The sequence below is a fragment of the Cucurbita moschata genome, unplaced genomic scaffold, assembly GCF_002738365.1.
Source record: "Cucurbita moschata cultivar Rifu unplaced genomic scaffold, Cmos_1.0 Cmo_Scf00054, whole genome shotgun sequence".
NCBI classification, from domain to species: Eukaryota; Viridiplantae; Streptophyta; class Magnoliopsida; order Cucurbitales; family Cucurbitaceae; genus Cucurbita; species Cucurbita moschata.
Window position 1 is genome coordinate 1257983 of NW_019268570.1, and position 17551 is coordinate 1275533.

The 17551-nt window shown below is 36.2% G+C and overlaps 4 protein-coding genes across 6 annotated transcripts in view; 1 reads left to right on the top strand and 3 right to left on the bottom strand.

Annotated features, from left to right (window-relative positions):
* LOC111436470 (cytochrome c) overlaps positions 1–2233 on the top strand; it is a 4578-nt gene extending 2345 nt beyond the window's left edge. Inside the window, exons 2-3 of the mRNA XM_023074268.1 lie at positions 80–213; positions 1810–2233. Of these exons, the coding sequence (XP_022930036.1) occupies positions 80–213; positions 1810–1902 (227 nt within the window). The 3' untranslated portion in view covers positions 1903–2233. The remainder of the gene's footprint in view (positions 1–79; positions 214–1809) is intronic.
* A 2732-nt stretch (positions 2234–4965) lies between these two features.
* LOC111436468 (succinate dehydrogenase assembly factor 2, mitochondrial) lies at positions 4966–8677 on the bottom strand. Its single transcript, XM_023074266.1, has 4 exons — positions 8083–8677; positions 7840–7966; positions 5487–5555; positions 4966–5405 (listed from the first exon to the last, which is right to left on the bottom strand). Exons 1-4 carry the CDS (start codon positions 8343–8345, stop codon positions 5259–5261), a joined length of 606 nt encoding a protein of 201 aa, XP_022930034.1. The 5' UTR covers positions 8346–8677; the 3' UTR covers positions 4966–5258.
* Positions 8678–9197: 520 nt separating this feature from the next.
* On the bottom strand, positions 9198–12028 carry LOC111436469 (protein CROWDED NUCLEI 2-like). The gene is made up of 4 exons (XM_023074267.1): positions 11736–12028; positions 10474–10683; positions 9842–10079; positions 9198–9264 (listed from the first exon to the last, which is right to left on the bottom strand). Exons 1-3 carry the CDS (start codon positions 11841–11843, stop codon positions 9843–9845), a joined length of 555 nt encoding a protein of 184 aa, XP_022930035.1. The 5' UTR covers positions 11844–12028; the 3' UTR covers positions 9198–9264; position 9842.
* A 950-nt stretch (positions 12029–12978) lies between these two features.
* Positions 12979–17551, bottom strand: part of LOC111436467 (protein CROWDED NUCLEI 1-like) — a 9170-nt gene continuing 4597 nt past the window's right edge. For all 3 annotated transcript variants that reach the window (XM_023074264.1, XM_023074265.1, XM_023074263.1), the window contains 4 exons: positions 17334–17417; positions 14795–16767; positions 13529–13745; positions 12979–13442 (listed from right to left, as the gene is read on the bottom strand). In XM_023074264.1, coding sequence (XP_022930032.1) covers positions 13239–13442; positions 13529–13745; positions 14795–16767; positions 17334–17417 — 2478 coding nt within the window. In that variant the 3' untranslated portion in view covers positions 12979–13238. The remainder of the gene's footprint in view (positions 13443–13528; positions 13746–14794; positions 16768–17333; positions 17418–17551) is intronic.

Here is a 17551-nt window from a genome sequence, read left to right on the forward strand (position 1 = left end):
GTCATGGGGTAAAAATCGGCTCTTCTTTGTTAGTATTTAAGTCGACACTAAAACTAGCAACGTCACTTGGATCTTGCAGGTCCCAATTTGAACGGGCTATTTGGACGGCAATCTGGTACAACTCCTGGATACTCTTACTCCGCTGCCAACAAGAATATGGCTGTGATATGGGAAGAGAAGACATTGTATGATTACTTGCTTAACCCCAAGAAGGTAGATACTCTCTATTTCTTAACACTTCTTAACGTATGGCATTTGATTTAGAGTTGGTTTATTTCCCTCAGTTTTCCAGATATCTTACTTGCTGAGTAAGTGATAGTAATTGTGAACACACACCTAAATAAGCATTGCCATGTTCTGTACTTGCTATCGGTAGCCTTGTTCTTCATAATACTTGTCCAACTGAGCAACAACTGATGAAATATTTTGGGCTCTTCGATCAACATGTCCCACCTTTTACCATCTTCTCCCTGGAGCTTTATTGAAGTACTTTTTTTAAACATTTCAAATAGCTTCAATTAAAAGTTATCCATGGAATCTTGCACCTTTTCTACTTTAATATAGTCAAAACAAAGCCTCCCCCCACTTGGAGTTTCAATCTTGATTTAAGCTAGAATCAAAAGCACCTTTAAAATTTCTCTCTTATATCTGAATATGCTTCAGACAATCTAGCATGTTAATATTTTTTTTTAGCACATTGAGTTTCATGATTTTCTCCAATTGCTTCTTAAGTCTCCATTAATAGAAAACACACTGTTCTCAACATAACCTAATGGTGAACCTGCACATTTGGGCATTAGTTGCGTTCCCCCCCTTTGATCTTTTTTGTCCTCCTTTTGTGGCTGGGTTCGTCCCGAGTCCTGTTCTCTTATTGGAAATCCTTGTTCACCCATAAGTTTCAATGGCTTTGGTTGGTGGAAAATTTGGTCTCTTCTTTTGCCACTCTTATTTCATGGACATAATTACGAAGGGAGCAAAAATTTCTTCTCTGCTCTCAGTTTGGCATGAAAGATATTCAAAAGCTTCCAAAGAAAGTGAAATAATCTTGGTGGTAACTTCTGAGTGGAAGTATCAACTCTTGCTACATCATTTATAAAATGTGTCTTTAGAGCTGTATTTCACCAGGTTGGTCTTCTATGTCGGAGTCCCTAGGTAATCTCCCTTTTCTGGAAACTTGTAATGGCACTACTACTCAGATGTGGTTGGTTCTTGACCTCCTTCCCTTAAAGACACTAAAGTCCTTTCTCTTTGTTCATTGAAGGTCATTCTTTCAAAAGTGAAAAGGTTTTGTGCATCAATGAATTGTGGGTTATTTTTGGCTTTTATGGCTCAAAGGGAAAGGAACACCACCGTTGTTTATAGCAACGGAAAACTCATGTTTGGCTCATGGCTTTTAATTGAATCACCGCTGTATATTATCCATTTAATATGTTAAAAGTAAAATTATACATTAAACTTTGTTGAATATATCATAATATTTCTCTTTTGTAATAGATAAGGAATATCTAAGTAAAATAATACCATTATCAGGCCTTAATCTTTTTGAATAATTATTTTGAAATATAAATATTTAGTTACTTCTCAAATTGTTGGTATGAGTTTTTTAGCATATGAATCTTTGTTTAATAGTGTTCTTAACTCTTATGCTTGCTATGGTTTTGAGGAATGCGAAGTTGTCAATTTTGAGTGCTCTCAACCCTATGAATTTTGTAGACGTGATTTATTTATGATCAGTTTTTCTGTTGAACTTGACATTTACTTGCATAATAGATGTTCTAACAAAAATTTGGATGTCTATTAATCACACAGTATATACCCGGAACGAAGATGGTTTTCCCAGGGCTGAAGAAACCGCAGGATCGTGCCGACCTTATTGCTTATCTGAAGGAATCAACTGCTTAATGATACGGTGGTTCCGCCTGTCTAGAATTTGTTCACACCCTTTTTACTCCCTTCATTAAATAAGAACATTTGAGGAAAATTAGATGGAAATTTGGAGGTCACGTACAAAGTAATTCTCTGTCAGACAGATTTGTCTGGTGAAAATCACAAGAGTTCCCTTTTTTTCATTAAATTCTTATTTCCCTGCGCTATACATCATTTGCAGAGTTCATCCATTTGTAGCTTACTTTATTGGTTTGTGAACATAACTGCTAAACTTTTTGGTAAAGCCGGTTATGGCAATCTTTTTTCATAATAATAGCACGCTTGTTAGAGCCTATCAATTCATTCAGCAATGCTTTATTAGGAAGAATACGCTTGGTGGATATAATTTTGGTATTTTTGCAATGTAGTCTTGAATATCTTGATGTTAGTATGCATCTTTTTTACGTTCAAATGATTCACATGGGCACTTCCTCTTCTATTATTTAGTTAACTTGCCTTGTCAACAACTAAAATATCAGGAGACATGACAGGAATTTGCCTCCATGAATTGACAAGACAGGTAGAGAAAAGTAGTAAGGATTCAGTTGTAGCATCTACTCTTCGTGAAATGACTAATCATAAAGTTGTATGGTTCCCACTTCTTTAGGGATGGCTCTCCATGAGGGAAAATTGGTATACCTAAATAACTTTGTAGTTGTCTCAACAAATGTGTTTAACCCAGTAGGTAGAATTTCAAAGCTGTCTCAAAACGAAATCAGTTTCTATCAAGGTGTATGGGTTTGGAAGGTTTACAATGATCCTGTATTAGAACATGTGAACATTAAAGCCTTCTAGGTTTAACGAATACAATGCCGACTAACCTACTGTTTATTTGATAAGAATTATTTACGTAAATTAAAATATATATTTGTTATAATTAAAGATGAGTTTTTTTTTTCTATTTTACCTCAAGATAACTATCATTCTATTTGTCTACGTAGTTCTATAATTCTCATCAATATATATAGAGCATGTAAGTATTTGTTAAAATTTACGTCAAATCTTATTAATATACAACCACCTTACCTTAGGTTATATTCATTGGATTGCGTAAACAATTTCTAAAACTCATAAAAAAATTATTGGCATTTAGTTTATTAATATCATTTGATAAAATAAGACTTAAACCTCTTCAAATTACATCTCTTCAATAAAACTAAATCTGTGTTTTTAACTGATCCCGTCTTTTTGGAGGTTGAAATTTTCATAGGTTTTGTGAGATATTGTCATAGTGTCTATGTGGCCTGCGGCCATGACCACATCACGAACTCTGCTTTCCATGCTTTCCATGTTGTAGTTGTCGCATCCCTTTCTACTTGAAAAATAAAAAATCAATTGTGTTTTTCTTTTTTCGTCAATGTGACCAACTTTGCATGTACAAGTAAGAGATACTTCTACTAGCCTCTAGCATCGTAGCCACAAAGTCTCTCATCATGAGCCTTAAGACAACAGACGACCTCTTCAACTGACATGTTCTCGAGGTCATAGAACTACTCGATGGAGGTAACGATCTACATGAATCTCGGAGGAACTTTTTTATGACAAAAATCTCGTCTGCCTTGTCGCTTAACAAACAAATGTCAGTGAAAATCATCATTAACTTCATAGCTAAGTCATCCACTGACTTACCATCCTTCTTGTGGATAGCCTCAAATCGTTCTTCAAGGTCTGTACCTTAATTTTCTTGACCTGTTTTGCTCCCATATGCATTGTTCACAATGTCTCTGACGTTGCCTTGGATGAGTCCTTCTCTGCCAACTTGAGAAGGACGTCTTTTTTTACTGCTTGGTAGATGGTAGGAAGAGTCATCCTATACATTTGCTCCTTGATGTCGTCATTGTGCTCGATGACATCCAACACACCTTGTGCCTGTAACTTAACACACATCTTTAGTATCCATGCTGCGTAGTTACTCTTCGTGAGTAGAAGATACTTGAGCATTATACGCTCCTTCTTTCTGCTCTTCATCATCCTCGCATCTCCTCCGACAATGTTGTTTGGTGATGACATTTATTTTGACATCCTAACTCTGATACCAAATGTTGGTTGAACAAATTACTGTTAATGGTTTATTAATCTTTTAATGTATGACTATCACATTTCATGATTCAAACGTAATGCTTAATGTTTTATGAATATGGTATTAAAAGAAATAAGGTGTCTAATCATGTCCAAAGATTTCATAATAGATAAAAGATTGTACCATACATATTTGGATTTAGGGAGTTTTCAAAGTATTTTTCAATTTTAGAGTCAATAGTTCGTGATCATTGTAGTATTAAAAGGATATGAGAGTTACAACCTTTCAATTAATCTTAAGTGTTTGATGTTTATTTTCAAGATTATAAATAATCATTAATGTTATTGCTTTCTTGCGAAGATTTTGGAGATTAAAAGAAAAGTTGTTGTTTATATTCGGACGTTAGAGTCTTTCAAGTAGCCTTGATCCAATTATTTAGTAAAGTGATTCGAATCACAAGTTTAAAAATGAATTTTCTTTATTATTGATATTGATCATCAAGGTAAATCTTTCCAAAACATTTCATAATTCTTTTCAGAACTTCTCGATGAGTTGATTTTTTTATCGCTTTTGAGATTTTTAGATAATTTAGATTAGATGAATTTCAAGAATTTCATAATAGATATTAATTGATATTAAAAAAGATGATGGTATGAATAATAATCTAATCAGCCGACCAAAATTGAAGAAATGCGCAACAAAAGCTTGAACACGAAGCCAAACTTGGACTAGACCAGTTCTTCCAACAACTCCTTAATTGGTCATTTAAATCCCATTAAATTCCCTTAGCATTAAGTGAATGACTATCACAAACCTCCTCAATTAATTGAAAGCTAACCCTTAAATGAATAAGTTAGTAATAAATAATCCATTCGTCCAATAATTTGTCCAACTATTAAACAAGGGTCTGAGTTGTAGAACCTAACTAAAAATCTTGAAAAATCAGTAGCCATAACATGAATAATTCTACATTGAATATTTTATACTCACTCATACTACGGATGGTTTATGACCCGATATTGAAGGTCGTAATACTAATGCAAACTATAAAATTAATACAAAGCTTATTACATCAAGTACAAACTATAAAGAAATGCAAGCTAGCCATGGTGGCAAGCACTTGGAAATGATGAATTATTTGGTGAATGTATGTGAAAGAAACAAAAACAGCCATTATTTCACTATAGATCCCAAGGGTTTAGAGGGGACAGACTTGATGGGAAACTTATTCACAGCCCACCGTTCGTAACAAACAAGTTTGAGAAACTTTAGTACTTAATTATAACATAAAATTCTTTAATGGAAGATAGAGCTACTGGTTTCCTGTTATGGGGCCATCCCGACCTCTCTTGAAATCATCCCAACCCCTTACCCATTGTTGCCCAGGCGGTGTTCGTGTCTCGGGTGAGGCATGTTTGTTGAGATTGTTCATCACCTTCTCTTGCACATCAGTAAATACCTACAAATAGATGCTCTAATTCTAAGATCACATATTTTTTAGTCCAAACATAAAAAGGGAAACACTAATTTGGATGCTCACAGGATTTGTCTTCACGGCTTCAGGGGGTTGCTCTTGCCCGGTTAACCACTTCCATAGATCTGGATTTTCCTGAACAACAGAAGAACACATACAGAAACTTGCAAAAGAAATAAGCAGCATCCAAAAAAGTAGTCCTCAAGATCATTTACAATAGATTTAAAAGAAAGAAAGAAAGAAAAATGAGGAACTGAAATCAGCAATACCCAGTTTCCGCAGATGGACTGAACTGAAATCACCTATTTTGGTGGTAAGGAACACTAAACTCAAACCCTTCCCCTCGATTTTACTACCCATTGTTGTAACTTTCACACTTAATGAAACTATCTCCTCCACCATTCCCTTTGTCACTAGGCATTGGCGGTTACCCTTGATTTTAATAGTTAGTGGACTAGTGCCATGAAGGCCCTATAATAGCTGGCCATGGGGATAGAAATGAGTAGGAGTCTGCGCGGTAAGGTTGGGTTGAGAAATATTATTGGACCAATCCAAAAATGATGATCCGAATGATCTAAATAGACGTCACAATCTAATCCAACCCTCTATTTTTTGTTGGGTCGAGTCGTTAGGTTGTTCATTTTTTTTAATTATTTGCAAATCTTTTGTCCTTCTGCTTCCTCCACCACCGGTTACCACTAACAAGTCCTTACTTCATCGTTTCTTCATCTGTTACCCACCTCACCTTCTCATCGGCTATACCTTTCTTCTTTCCTCCATTGCTTCTTGATCGCCTACCTTCTTACTTCTCAGACCATAAACTTGCCAAACTCTTTAGACTCTATCCTTGTCACTTCTCTCCACTTTTCATATGGCATTTACTTCCTTGAAGTCGTCCATATCACCTTTCTAACCAAGAGACAGCCAACAATCGGATTAAGATTTGGAATCTGGATTTGACACATGATGGCTCTAGTATTCTCTTAGATCCTCTGTGACATGGTCATGTTACTTATTCCTCACTTTTAAGAGTGAAGGCTATCCCCACAAACTAACAAAAGTCCTTCCAACATGTTTTGTCCTCACTTACATATACGAAAAGTCCTAGTAGATCACTCAATATAGAATTGCTCTAAGCAAACCATGCTTAATTATTTAGTTACTTTCAGTTTTTTAAGCTTTTCTTAATCATCCTATTCTCAAGATTGTTCTCCTTTGGATGTGGTATCAGTCATTCATACCCCTCCTTTACTCAAGTGTTCCACTAGGCTTCTTCTTCATCTGCCTCATGAATTCCCCATCATCTTCGATTCCACCAATAACTTCTTGTCTTAATAGATTCCCTTCCCTCCGGTACTATAGAGATTTTAAATTCATCATTCCTCTAGCATTTACTACTTTAGTGGGGCTCGACAATATCATCACAAACACCCATGTCGAACTTGAACTCTCATGTATTTCCATTGCCAACTACTCAGTCCTTTGAGCCATTGTTTGCAGCATGCCTTTAAGCTCGGCAATGTCCTTCCAGTAGCTTCCACCCTCTCTTCTAATCCCTTTTTAGTCATATTTTTCAACTCCAAGATGAACGTGCTCTAATACCAATTCATTAGGTACCTGAACACAAGATCACAACAGAAAATAGAAATATAACTATAACTATGTTGCAATATCAATGAAAATATTTCAGAGGGCTGTCTCTTTCCCAAGTCCCAAAATGGACACTCCCCAAAATGATTTACCCTCCCAGAAACTTCGAGTCCTCTTTATTTATAACCCAAACCCCCCTTCATCCAACTAATTACCACTTAACCCCTTACTATTATCTTACTAATATTTCCAATATATTCCTCACTAGTACCCTCCCATATTATACAAAAATTTGGCTCGAGAAACCCAATGTGCCATGTCATCATCTTTTCAGCGGTAAAGATATGCCAAAAGACATCCTCCTCCGGTTCGTTTCAAGTTTGCATCATATGCTGTGCTTTTCTGCAATTCAGTGACTCATCGTTTGAACAATTGTATCCAAATGTGGCTCATAAAAACCTTGAACTTGTCTTGGCCTGAAATTTTTATGCAGGTGTAAATCAACACCATAATAACAAAAGTGGATTCTTTATTGTTTTCTTTCTTGTCTCATTTCTCAGAGCTACATTCAAGCTCGGAATGGCACCACACGAGGGAGGGATAAGAATGGGATGAAGATTGACCAGCACCATCACTATCAATCTGCCCTCATTGATGAGAAGGTGACATAGAAAATCGTGGTGCAAAATTTGGGCAAATACATGACGAAAAAATATGAAACATTCCATGTGGCACTAAGGCCTCCACCCAGCTACGGATTAAAACTAACTAGGGCTAGAACACAAAACATAGAAAATAACTATAAAATATGGGCATAAGACTAGATTACCAGGTCAAGAACTTTAATTAGAGCTCTAATACCATCTGCATCCAAGGAATTGATGTGATCTTCTACCCATTTTCCAAGTACCAAATCCAATTCCAAAAACCCCCGTTGTTTGCTCCGGTACAGCAACCTGTTGAATCCAACAACCAAAAAACCTTGTCAATCGAAACAAAATTGCCAAAAATTAAGAGAAAGAAAGCAAGGGGGGGATGAAAGTTAAATGATGCAAAGGAAGTGAGATTGAACCTATTGAACAAACGCCTCTTGCTCTCTTCATCTGAGAGATCGATATCTGTGAACAAAGGATTTACAGTCGTAGAAGAGCAACGAAAACTAAAGAAACAACCATGTTGATTCTGATTGTGATTTGGTAATCGCCCTTGTAGATTCTCCAACAATATATAAGCGGTAGGCAAAAGGGGCATCGATTTGCTTCTGAAAACGGTGGAGGAGGGTTTCAGGTACAGAACTTGATGAGCTTTGAGTACAGCCCTTCTGAACGTCGCCATTCGTGTTTTGAACACTATAATAACAGGATTGGGTAAAGGAAAAGAAAATTAAAGGGCAGAAGAGAAGCTAACGTCGTATCCGGAAGAAGAGGTGGTTGGCGTCGTTGCCGTTGCCGGGAGAGAAGGGAGAAGGAATCCGGAGGAAGAATGAAAGGTGTGGAAGAGAGAAAGCGGAGAAGGGAGTCGTTGTGTGTGGTGGTTGCAGGAGCAGGAGAGAATCGAAGCAGGGGTTGTTGTGGCCTATGTCTGCCCAAAACACGAAACGGGTTATCGCCAGAGGGGGGAACGCGTAGAGAGTCTAGAGACCTAGTAATTGGGGTTTGTCCAGCCTTACCCAAATCACTGAATTTTTTAATTTTTTCTTTTAATATTTTTTTAAGCATTTTTCCTACCATCTCATTTCAAAATTTGGCGTCAGAAAAAAAATCAGATGTTTAATTTCTCACTCCAAACTAAAAAAATTAAAATGGTAGAAATATAAAAACTAATTTTTCCATATCCAAAGTTCAGAATTCAAAGTTAAATGGAGAAGTGAGATGCATATGGTTTGATGTTCCATGCACATTCAAAATTTGAATTTCAATCGCTCCTAATGTCATCGCACACGTTAGGTCATTTTACGCACCAACCAAAATTCTCCCTCTTAAATACCCAAATCTATACCCACTTTTCAAACTTTTGAAATTCTCTTTTAACCAAAGGTCGTAGTAACAACAAACTTTTGGAGTAAGGTCAGTAGGTTCCTCTTGTTTCCTTTTTATGAGCACGGAAGGATCAGCATTCTTTCTCTGGAAATCCATCTTCCTCAACTTCATATCTCGAGCCAAGCCCGAGGAGATATATATATATATATATATGAGACCATATCTCGCCTTTCTTCACCTTCAAACTTTCCCTTCCTCCCCCTGAGCTCAAACCCCTGACGAATAGAAACCAATTCATGAGAATTTGTTCATGAAGCTGGGTTTCCATCTGAAAGGAACATCAAGAGGACAAATATAAGACACATAAAGAACTATATTACGTTATTCTACCAGATTCATTTACCATATCTTTCTTCCAATGTTGACACTTTAATAGCGCGACACTGAAACATCAATGATCAACCTTAAATAAAAATTTGAACAGGAAATAATATGGATGGAATCAAGAGAGAAAATAAGGCGAGGATAAGCATCAATTTATCAATATCATATCAACAAACTTCAGGATACCATGAAACATGCTACAAGTAATAAAATTTCAAGAAACAGTCATCACAAACCCTATGACTTAAAGAGTAAAACCTCTAGTCTGCTACCAGGGAAAACTTCCAAGGTCACTTCACCAATATTGACCCTCGAATTGGATAAGGGTCAGGTCTCTTCTGCCTAAAGCCTACCACTTTTCTACTTGATATCAGGAAGATTATTCAAACAGAAGCATTTCTCCCAAATCCATACATATCAAAGATTGATGGGTCATTTGCTCAAAGAAAAGGATATTGAGAAGAATACCTTATGACAAAGGATAGTTGCTCGGTCTGCTTTCGACTTTATGCATCCTCATTTCCAACTCTGAACTCTTCCTGTTTACCTCAGCAAGCTTCGCTTCGGCAGCATACAATTTTTTCTCCAACTCCAAAGATTTCTCCTCAATTTCATATATCAAAGCATTTGCATCAGCCAACTTTTTCTGAGAAGTAAGTTCGATTTCTGCACGTTCCTCCTTTGCTTCACATAAAGCCTTTTTAAGCTGCAGAAAGAATAGGTATGAAAATTTAATCAATCTTTAAGATCTAAGATCTATTTGTATAGACATAACTTCACAATTTAGTGTCCAAATTTCAAAATAAGATCCTCTCTCTCCCATACTACAAGACTCTTCTAAACAAATACATACTCCTTAAGAATAGATACTACCCTCCCATTACTCTCTCTGTTACAACTTCTCCTACGTCACCTCACCCAATTACCAGTAGGGCTGACAAAATTTAACTCCCCCCACCACTTACATGTTTTTCTAGTACAAATTTACGATTGGTGGCCTAACAAATTGAGTATCTAAGAAACAAAAAAGAAAGGAAAATGGCAACATTATCAAATAAGAAATACGTTAATGGGGAATGGATGTGCCAAGAGTAGCATACACTAGACACATGTTGCTTCTCAGCAGCTAGAGCTTTCTTCAAATTATCCCTCCTCGTTTCAACTTCAGATAATGCAATGAAATGTGCTGATCGTTCACGTTTGAAGATTTCCACTGTTTCTGCTAATTTTTGTTCTAGTTGGTCACACTTTGAAGCACATGCTTCCTTCTCTAGCAAAACAAGTCCCATATTGTGCTGGTAATCAAAAAGCTGCCAAAAATAATAATCAGATAAATCCATGTAAGAGCAATATAAGTTCTGATGACAGGAACTATACCAAAAGAATGACAAACAATGAAGTCATTTATTCCCATCTTGTAGGATGATTGTGCTAAACACATCAACATTATAATGCATACATCTATTACATTAAAAAGACAAAACAAAAGGCAAAAAAAAAAAAACATTTTTTCTCCCTTCATCTAAATGGAAACAGTATCTCAGCTTCCTAGGTATGAAGTTCCAACCTGATTAAACCTACCAACATAAGTATAATTGCTCAAAAAAATCACAAGAGTACCTATTTTTCTATACATTGGAATTCAATATTTCACCCCATGATTGCCTAAATTTGCCAAAACTATTTTAAAATTTTAAGGGAAAGAAACAATTTATACCCTGAACTTTTAATTTCATCAAAATGCACCTCAAACTTTTGATAAGCATCGCTATCTTAACCCTAAATAAGCATTGAAAGTCTTTCCCTATGATAGAATTCAAAATTTTCAATGAAAATATTCTTATGTACATTTAATAAATATAAAACAGAAGTCTACTATAAAATTAATGAAGCTCTTCAAAGAAAAACAATACTAGAGCTGGGTTTGTTGAATTTGTGAGTTTTGAAAGGCATATTCAATGGTTTTTCTCGATCTTGTGCATTAGCGGGCTTAAGTTTATGCTAGGCTTGATTTTTGTTGAATTATTAAGTTTGGAGAGATGTTCACTATACTATTCATTAAAATTAGTGGATGAGTTTGGCATTTGTTGACTGTTGCAACATGAATTTGTGAGTTTTGAAAGGCATATTCAATGGTTTTTCTTGATATTGTGCATTAACCAGGCTTAAATTTGTGCTAGGCTTGATTTCTTCTCTTATTTGCTAAACATGAACCAACCTGAGTAACAATAGAAGCTAGCTTTTAGCAGGGCCAAAACTTGTAGTCCAGTGTATCACATAAATGCATATGCCATAACGTTACAGTTCAACCCCAATTAATCCGAAGATAGAAAAGAAGTAAGAGTTGATGATAATTGCTAACCTCGCTCTGAAGCCTTGAAGCATTCTGAAGAAGCGCCTCCCAATCCTTGCGCTCCATTGCAGCCGCGTCCAACAACCCCGCCTTCTTAAACTTCCTCCAATCGTCCATGTCCCCAGTGTCCGCAGCCGCTGCAATATTATGGAATCGGTCGTTCAGAGACCCCAACGGCGGCGGTGGGCGGTGTGTAATGAATTGAAAACAAACACAAAAGAATTGAGATGCTCCCACAAGTTCTACAGAAACCGTAGTTCCACCGTTTCTGTTCAATTCAGTCGGGAATAAATAACTAAACAATCAGGAATCGGTTCGGTTTCGGTTCATAGAACAAGAAAACTCGGGTTGGACCTAAATGAAATAAAAGGTGTAAACATTGAGAAGTGAACCGTATTCATGGGTCTGGCAGAGTGGTTGTTATGGCTCAGTACTCTGTACCCATGGTCGACTTCTGTCGAATTCATATTTTTTTTATAATATTTTTTTTATAATATTTTTTTTTATAGGTATAGTTAACTAATCATTTTTATTATTTTTTTTTATAGGTGCAGTTAACTAATCATTTTTATTATTTTTTATTTTCATAATTTATTTGTATTTTTTTTATATGTATAGTTTGTTTTTTTAAACTAATTATTTTTATTATTTTTTATTTTTAAAATTTATTTGTATTATCTTTATTTTGATTATTTTATTTTTTATTTTTTTAAACTATTGGGTTGGATGGTAAAAAAAATCTCTCAACCCAATCCAACTCAGACCATACACTCACAAACATTACTCAGACCATACACTCACAAACATTATCCCATCCCACCAAACAAACCAACTCAGACCATACACCCACAAACATCATCAAAAATCTCAAACAAACCAACTCAGACCATACACCCACAAACATCATCAAAAATCTCTCAACCCAATCCAACTCAGACCATACACCCGCAAACATCATTCCATCCCACCAAACAAATGTTCAGCCTCACTCATCAACTCATCTTATATATATCTAGACTCATCAAATCACTTCGCATAATTTACGTGTAGCTTGTAAGCTTGCAACCTTAAAAAGTTGACGAGGAACTCAAATTTGTGTCACTATCGATTGAAATTGAGATGGGTCGAAGGGAGATGCCAAATCAAAATTGGAAAATACATCACATATCTTCAACCCAAATGATAATGGATTTGACATAATTAGTAAAAGATAATAATAATAATAATAATAAAACCAAGGATTTACCTTCCATTGATAAGTAAAATTTGATGAATTAAGAATTTATTTAGCGTAAAAGTGAACCGGAGGAAGTTGAAATCCTCCCTTTCCCCCCATAAAAAGGGCTTGCTCGGTGATTACCTTAAAATCTAAAGATTACAAGTAACGATTGGGAGCTAAAATCAAAATACAAAATAGCGACAGAAGAAGAGCTCAAAATGCTACTCTAAGTTGAATGCTAAAAGTTCCGCAAATGATAATATTGACAAGTTTGGGAATGAAAAATCCTCTTCTCAAGTTGTGAAGAAGGTCCAGATCTTCTTTCCAATCGATTTTGCATCAGGCTGCTCTTCATCGTACTCGTCTTCTGCGTCATCGATCATGTTTCCATCTTCATCTTCATATTCCGACGTATCATTCACTTCATCGCACAAATCATCCATACCAACCAACTTCTCCATAGAAGCATTATCTTCAGGATTTCTCAGCGATTCAAACTGTATAATAATCACCCCAGAAATAATTCAAAATAACTGAGAACAAGAAAATCTTGTAAATTAAAATAGCAAACAAATTTTTTTACCTGAACTACTCTATCCTCCGATCGATAGATGGTTCTGACTGTTGTAAGCTGCACATAGTCTGCTTTTTTTATGTTCTCACCATCGACACTTCTCAACGAAGAGGTAACAAAAGCTTCCCCACTTGGTTCCACTTTCGCTGTCATGGTTGCATCCTTTTCTTTCTCCATACCTGTTGTCAGGTTTCCTGAAACCTCAGTTGCACTAGCTGTGCCACCACTGCACAAAACTTCCTAGATTAAGGTGCATATAGAGGTAGAAGCGATCGGTAAAGAGATTGTACTCAAATCTATCATGTACAGGAGTAAAACAAAAGTACAGATGAAAAAGAACAAGAAAAAGAAATCAAAATGCCCCCGAGTGCCTTGTTGAACGCCCAAGTACTTGACCAAGAAACGCACATGAAAGCACTTATACAAGAGGATAGAACAGAACATCGAAGTAAGCGTCCTAAATAAGCTTTCACTATGAATTTTACATTACAAAAAGATGTTGAATCAGCACATTATTCAGGTGAAGCTATGCAGATCAGATTCGAAAAGAGAAATGTTGGATCAGTACCCTATGTCACATTATACTTGCCTATCCCACCAAAAATAATTCGAGTCAGAGCAAGATCAATTCAAATTCACTATTCAATCAAAACCCATTGTAAACACAAACAGGTTTGGGTTACAATGCAAGATATGCATGAATGCATACCTGCATACAAGACGGGGAAAATCATACAAAGCAAAACAAAAGGCACAACTGAAGTCGGACACGTGAGGAATTTGAATTGGGAATAAGCAAAGATGTGAAGGCGAGGACGTAGGGGGAGAGTTCTTAATTTCTAAATTTGGAGTATTCAAGCAGAGTTAATCCCGGAAGCTTCAGTTTCCGCCTCTCTAGACTATTACTCAAGTTCGTATGTTGACATCTCTTTATTTATGTAGTGATCAAGGACCAAGTTAACAGCATGAAATTAACAGGAAGCATTGCCAGATGTCAATGATAAGAAAAGCAAATGCACAGCAAAAGAATTTTGTTCTTATAAGATATGCAATTAACAGGAAATAAATTTAATAACTCAAAATTAATTTCCTAATTGATTAAGGGATGTAGAGTCACAAATTGAGAAGACAAAAAGTGGGGTCGTTCAAGAAAGAGGTCACAATGAATATGTAAGTAACACACACCTTAACTGCAAAGTTTTTTCATGCAATATACTTATATCAAACAACACATGACTAAATAGAGTCGGCAAAATTCAGTCATGGGAAACTAACATTTTGGGTCGCCTCAGATTATATCGGCTTTCTCCTTGTGCCTGCACCGAAGCAATCTTTTGCTGCCTTTTACGTTGCCTACCTGTTGTGATGCTATCAGAACATCGTTCACTATCATCTCCATCCTGCTCACTAACAGAAATTGTGGAGGATTCTGCCCGTGGCCGTTTCCTAACATTGGTAGTTTCTTTATTTGAAAATTTGGAATCACTTTTCTGTACAAGTACATTAAGATCCGATTGTCCCACAGTTTCTCCAAGAAACAATTTTGCATCTTGAACAGTTGCTTTCATCGAGTGTGTTCTATGCCTGGAATTGAGTCCTTTCTCACGTTTCTGCTTCTCTCTCTTTAGGTCAGGTTGTTTGGAACCTTCTGAAGCTTCTTCAAACTTGCTGTCTACGTTGCCAAAATCATCAAATGTGTGCGCATGTCTATCTTCAGCCACTCTGATGTTATCACTAAATGAAAATCTTTTCACATCGCCAGCACTAACGCTAGGCTCCTTAGCTTCTAAATCAGTACAATCTGCAGCCAACTTCATGGAAACGGGAGGAACTACTTGTCCAATTCTCTTGATAGGAGACAGATTTAAAATCTTTCTGCTGCATCTTCTGAGCCAAGACATGCGGCCTCCAGAGTCTGAATCGAACTCGGAAGCAGCTAATTCTTTCTGGAAAAGTTTTAAAGATTCTACATCTAGATTTGCTAGAAGGTCCGGTTCTCTGATGTCTGCAGGCATTTGGAGGTCAGGAACCATAAATTCCTTAATGGAGACGCCACAATTCTCACAACTCTTAAGCTTATCAACAAAAGCCAAAAAGCAAATCCTATCTTGAATAAGCTGTTCTCTCTGACATTTCAGCTCCTTACTTAATACGTTGAGTTTGTCTATATCTTGATGAATTTCAAGATGGTCTGCTATCAATTCCTTCCTATTCATGGTAACAACCTCCTTTTCCTTTTCCAATTGATGCCTCTCAGATGATAACTCTTCCTTTTCCTTCAGAGCAATGTCTTTCAAGTACAAAATTTCATTTCGTTCTCTCTTTCTCTCCTCTTCAAATGCTAGCTCCCTTTCCTGCCGTCTTTTCTCTAGTTCCTCCTGGCTCTTCTGCAAGTGACTCTCAAGATCTTTTCTCTGCAACTCTATATCTTGAAGTAATTGGTTATGCTTATTTTGGGCCTGCTGAGACAAGGCTTGCTGCTCATGCCTTGTAGTTGAGGCAAATAATTCTTTTTCTTGCTTGACATTATCCAACTCTCTCTGCATATAAATTAGCATCTCAGTTTTCTCATTTCTCAACCTTTCCTCCTCTGTCCTTAAGATCTCTAATTTCTTCCTCAACTCCTCAAGATCTCCAAGTCCATTATGTATTTCAGTCCTTTTCTCATCTAAGGCTTCCCAATCTCTTTCAAACTTGACCCTTTCCTGCTTCAGATCATCATGTTCTTTCGTAACTATTTTGTTCTGAAGTCTGTAACTCTCAATTTCCTGCATCAATTGACATTGTAAACGAACATGCTCTGATCTCTCTTCTTTTATCACCTGCAATTTCTCCCTCTCCTCGTGAAATTGCCACTCCTTCTGCGTACTTGCAGTCCTGATTTTCTCAATCTCATCAATGAGAGACTGTAAGCTATCTCTATCAGCTAGCATTTGCAACCTTTCCACCTCGTGCTTTCTCTCATCAGCTTTCAAAATCTTATCTTTTGCCTTCAAAGCCTTTAACTTTCGTTCAAGATCACCCTCTTTCTCCTTTGTTCTATGCAATTTTTTATCCAAAGCTTGTTCTTGCTTCACTAACTTTTCTTTCTTATGATTAATTTCAATATCTTTCCTTTTGATTGCTCCTAACGTGATACTACCTTCATTTTCCACAGAATGCCTTTTTTCTTCCAATTGCAACTCAAACTCTTCTCTCTTCTTCTGTAGAAGAGCACTTTGTTCATGAAGCAGCTGCTGGGTTTCCATCTGAAAAGGACATCAAGAAGACAAATATAAGACACATAAAGAACTATATTACATTATTCTACGACATTCATTTACCATATCTTTCTTCCAATACTCGAAAGTATTCTTTTTTTGTATGGTGCTGACACTTTAATAGCATGGCACTAAACATCAATGATCAACCTTGAATAAAAATTTGAAAAGGAAATAATATGGGCGGAAACAATCTATTAAACAAAGAAAGATATATGAGAATCAAGAGAGAAAATAACGCCAGGATAAGCATCACCCACGCATCTTATCCTCATTTATCAATATCATATCAACGAACCTCAGCCATCATGATAAGCACAAATGCATCACAATGAAATAACATGAAACATGCTACAAGTAATAAAATTTCAAGAAAACAGTCATCACAAACCCTATGACTTTAAGAGTAAAACTTCTAGTCTGCTACCAGGGAAAACTAATACAATTTTTCTTTTTCTTCTCCTACTCAATCACTTTTAGACTATACCTGCATCCATGCAAACAAGACATATTTTGGTACAATACATACAAGTGCGGGTTGCATATCAACTTACCCTTTCTCTCCCACGAAGGTTTTCTTCCATATGATCTAATTCTTCTTGTTTTTTCTCTAAGAGACTTCTTGATAAATCAGCTTCCTGCAACCATTTTTGTTGGGGGTGGGAAATGAAAAAAAAAAAAGTCATATACTTCTCATTACCAAAACAAACAAACAAACAAAAAAAAAAAAAAAAAAAAAAAAAAAAAAAAAAAAAAAAAAAAAAAAAAAAAA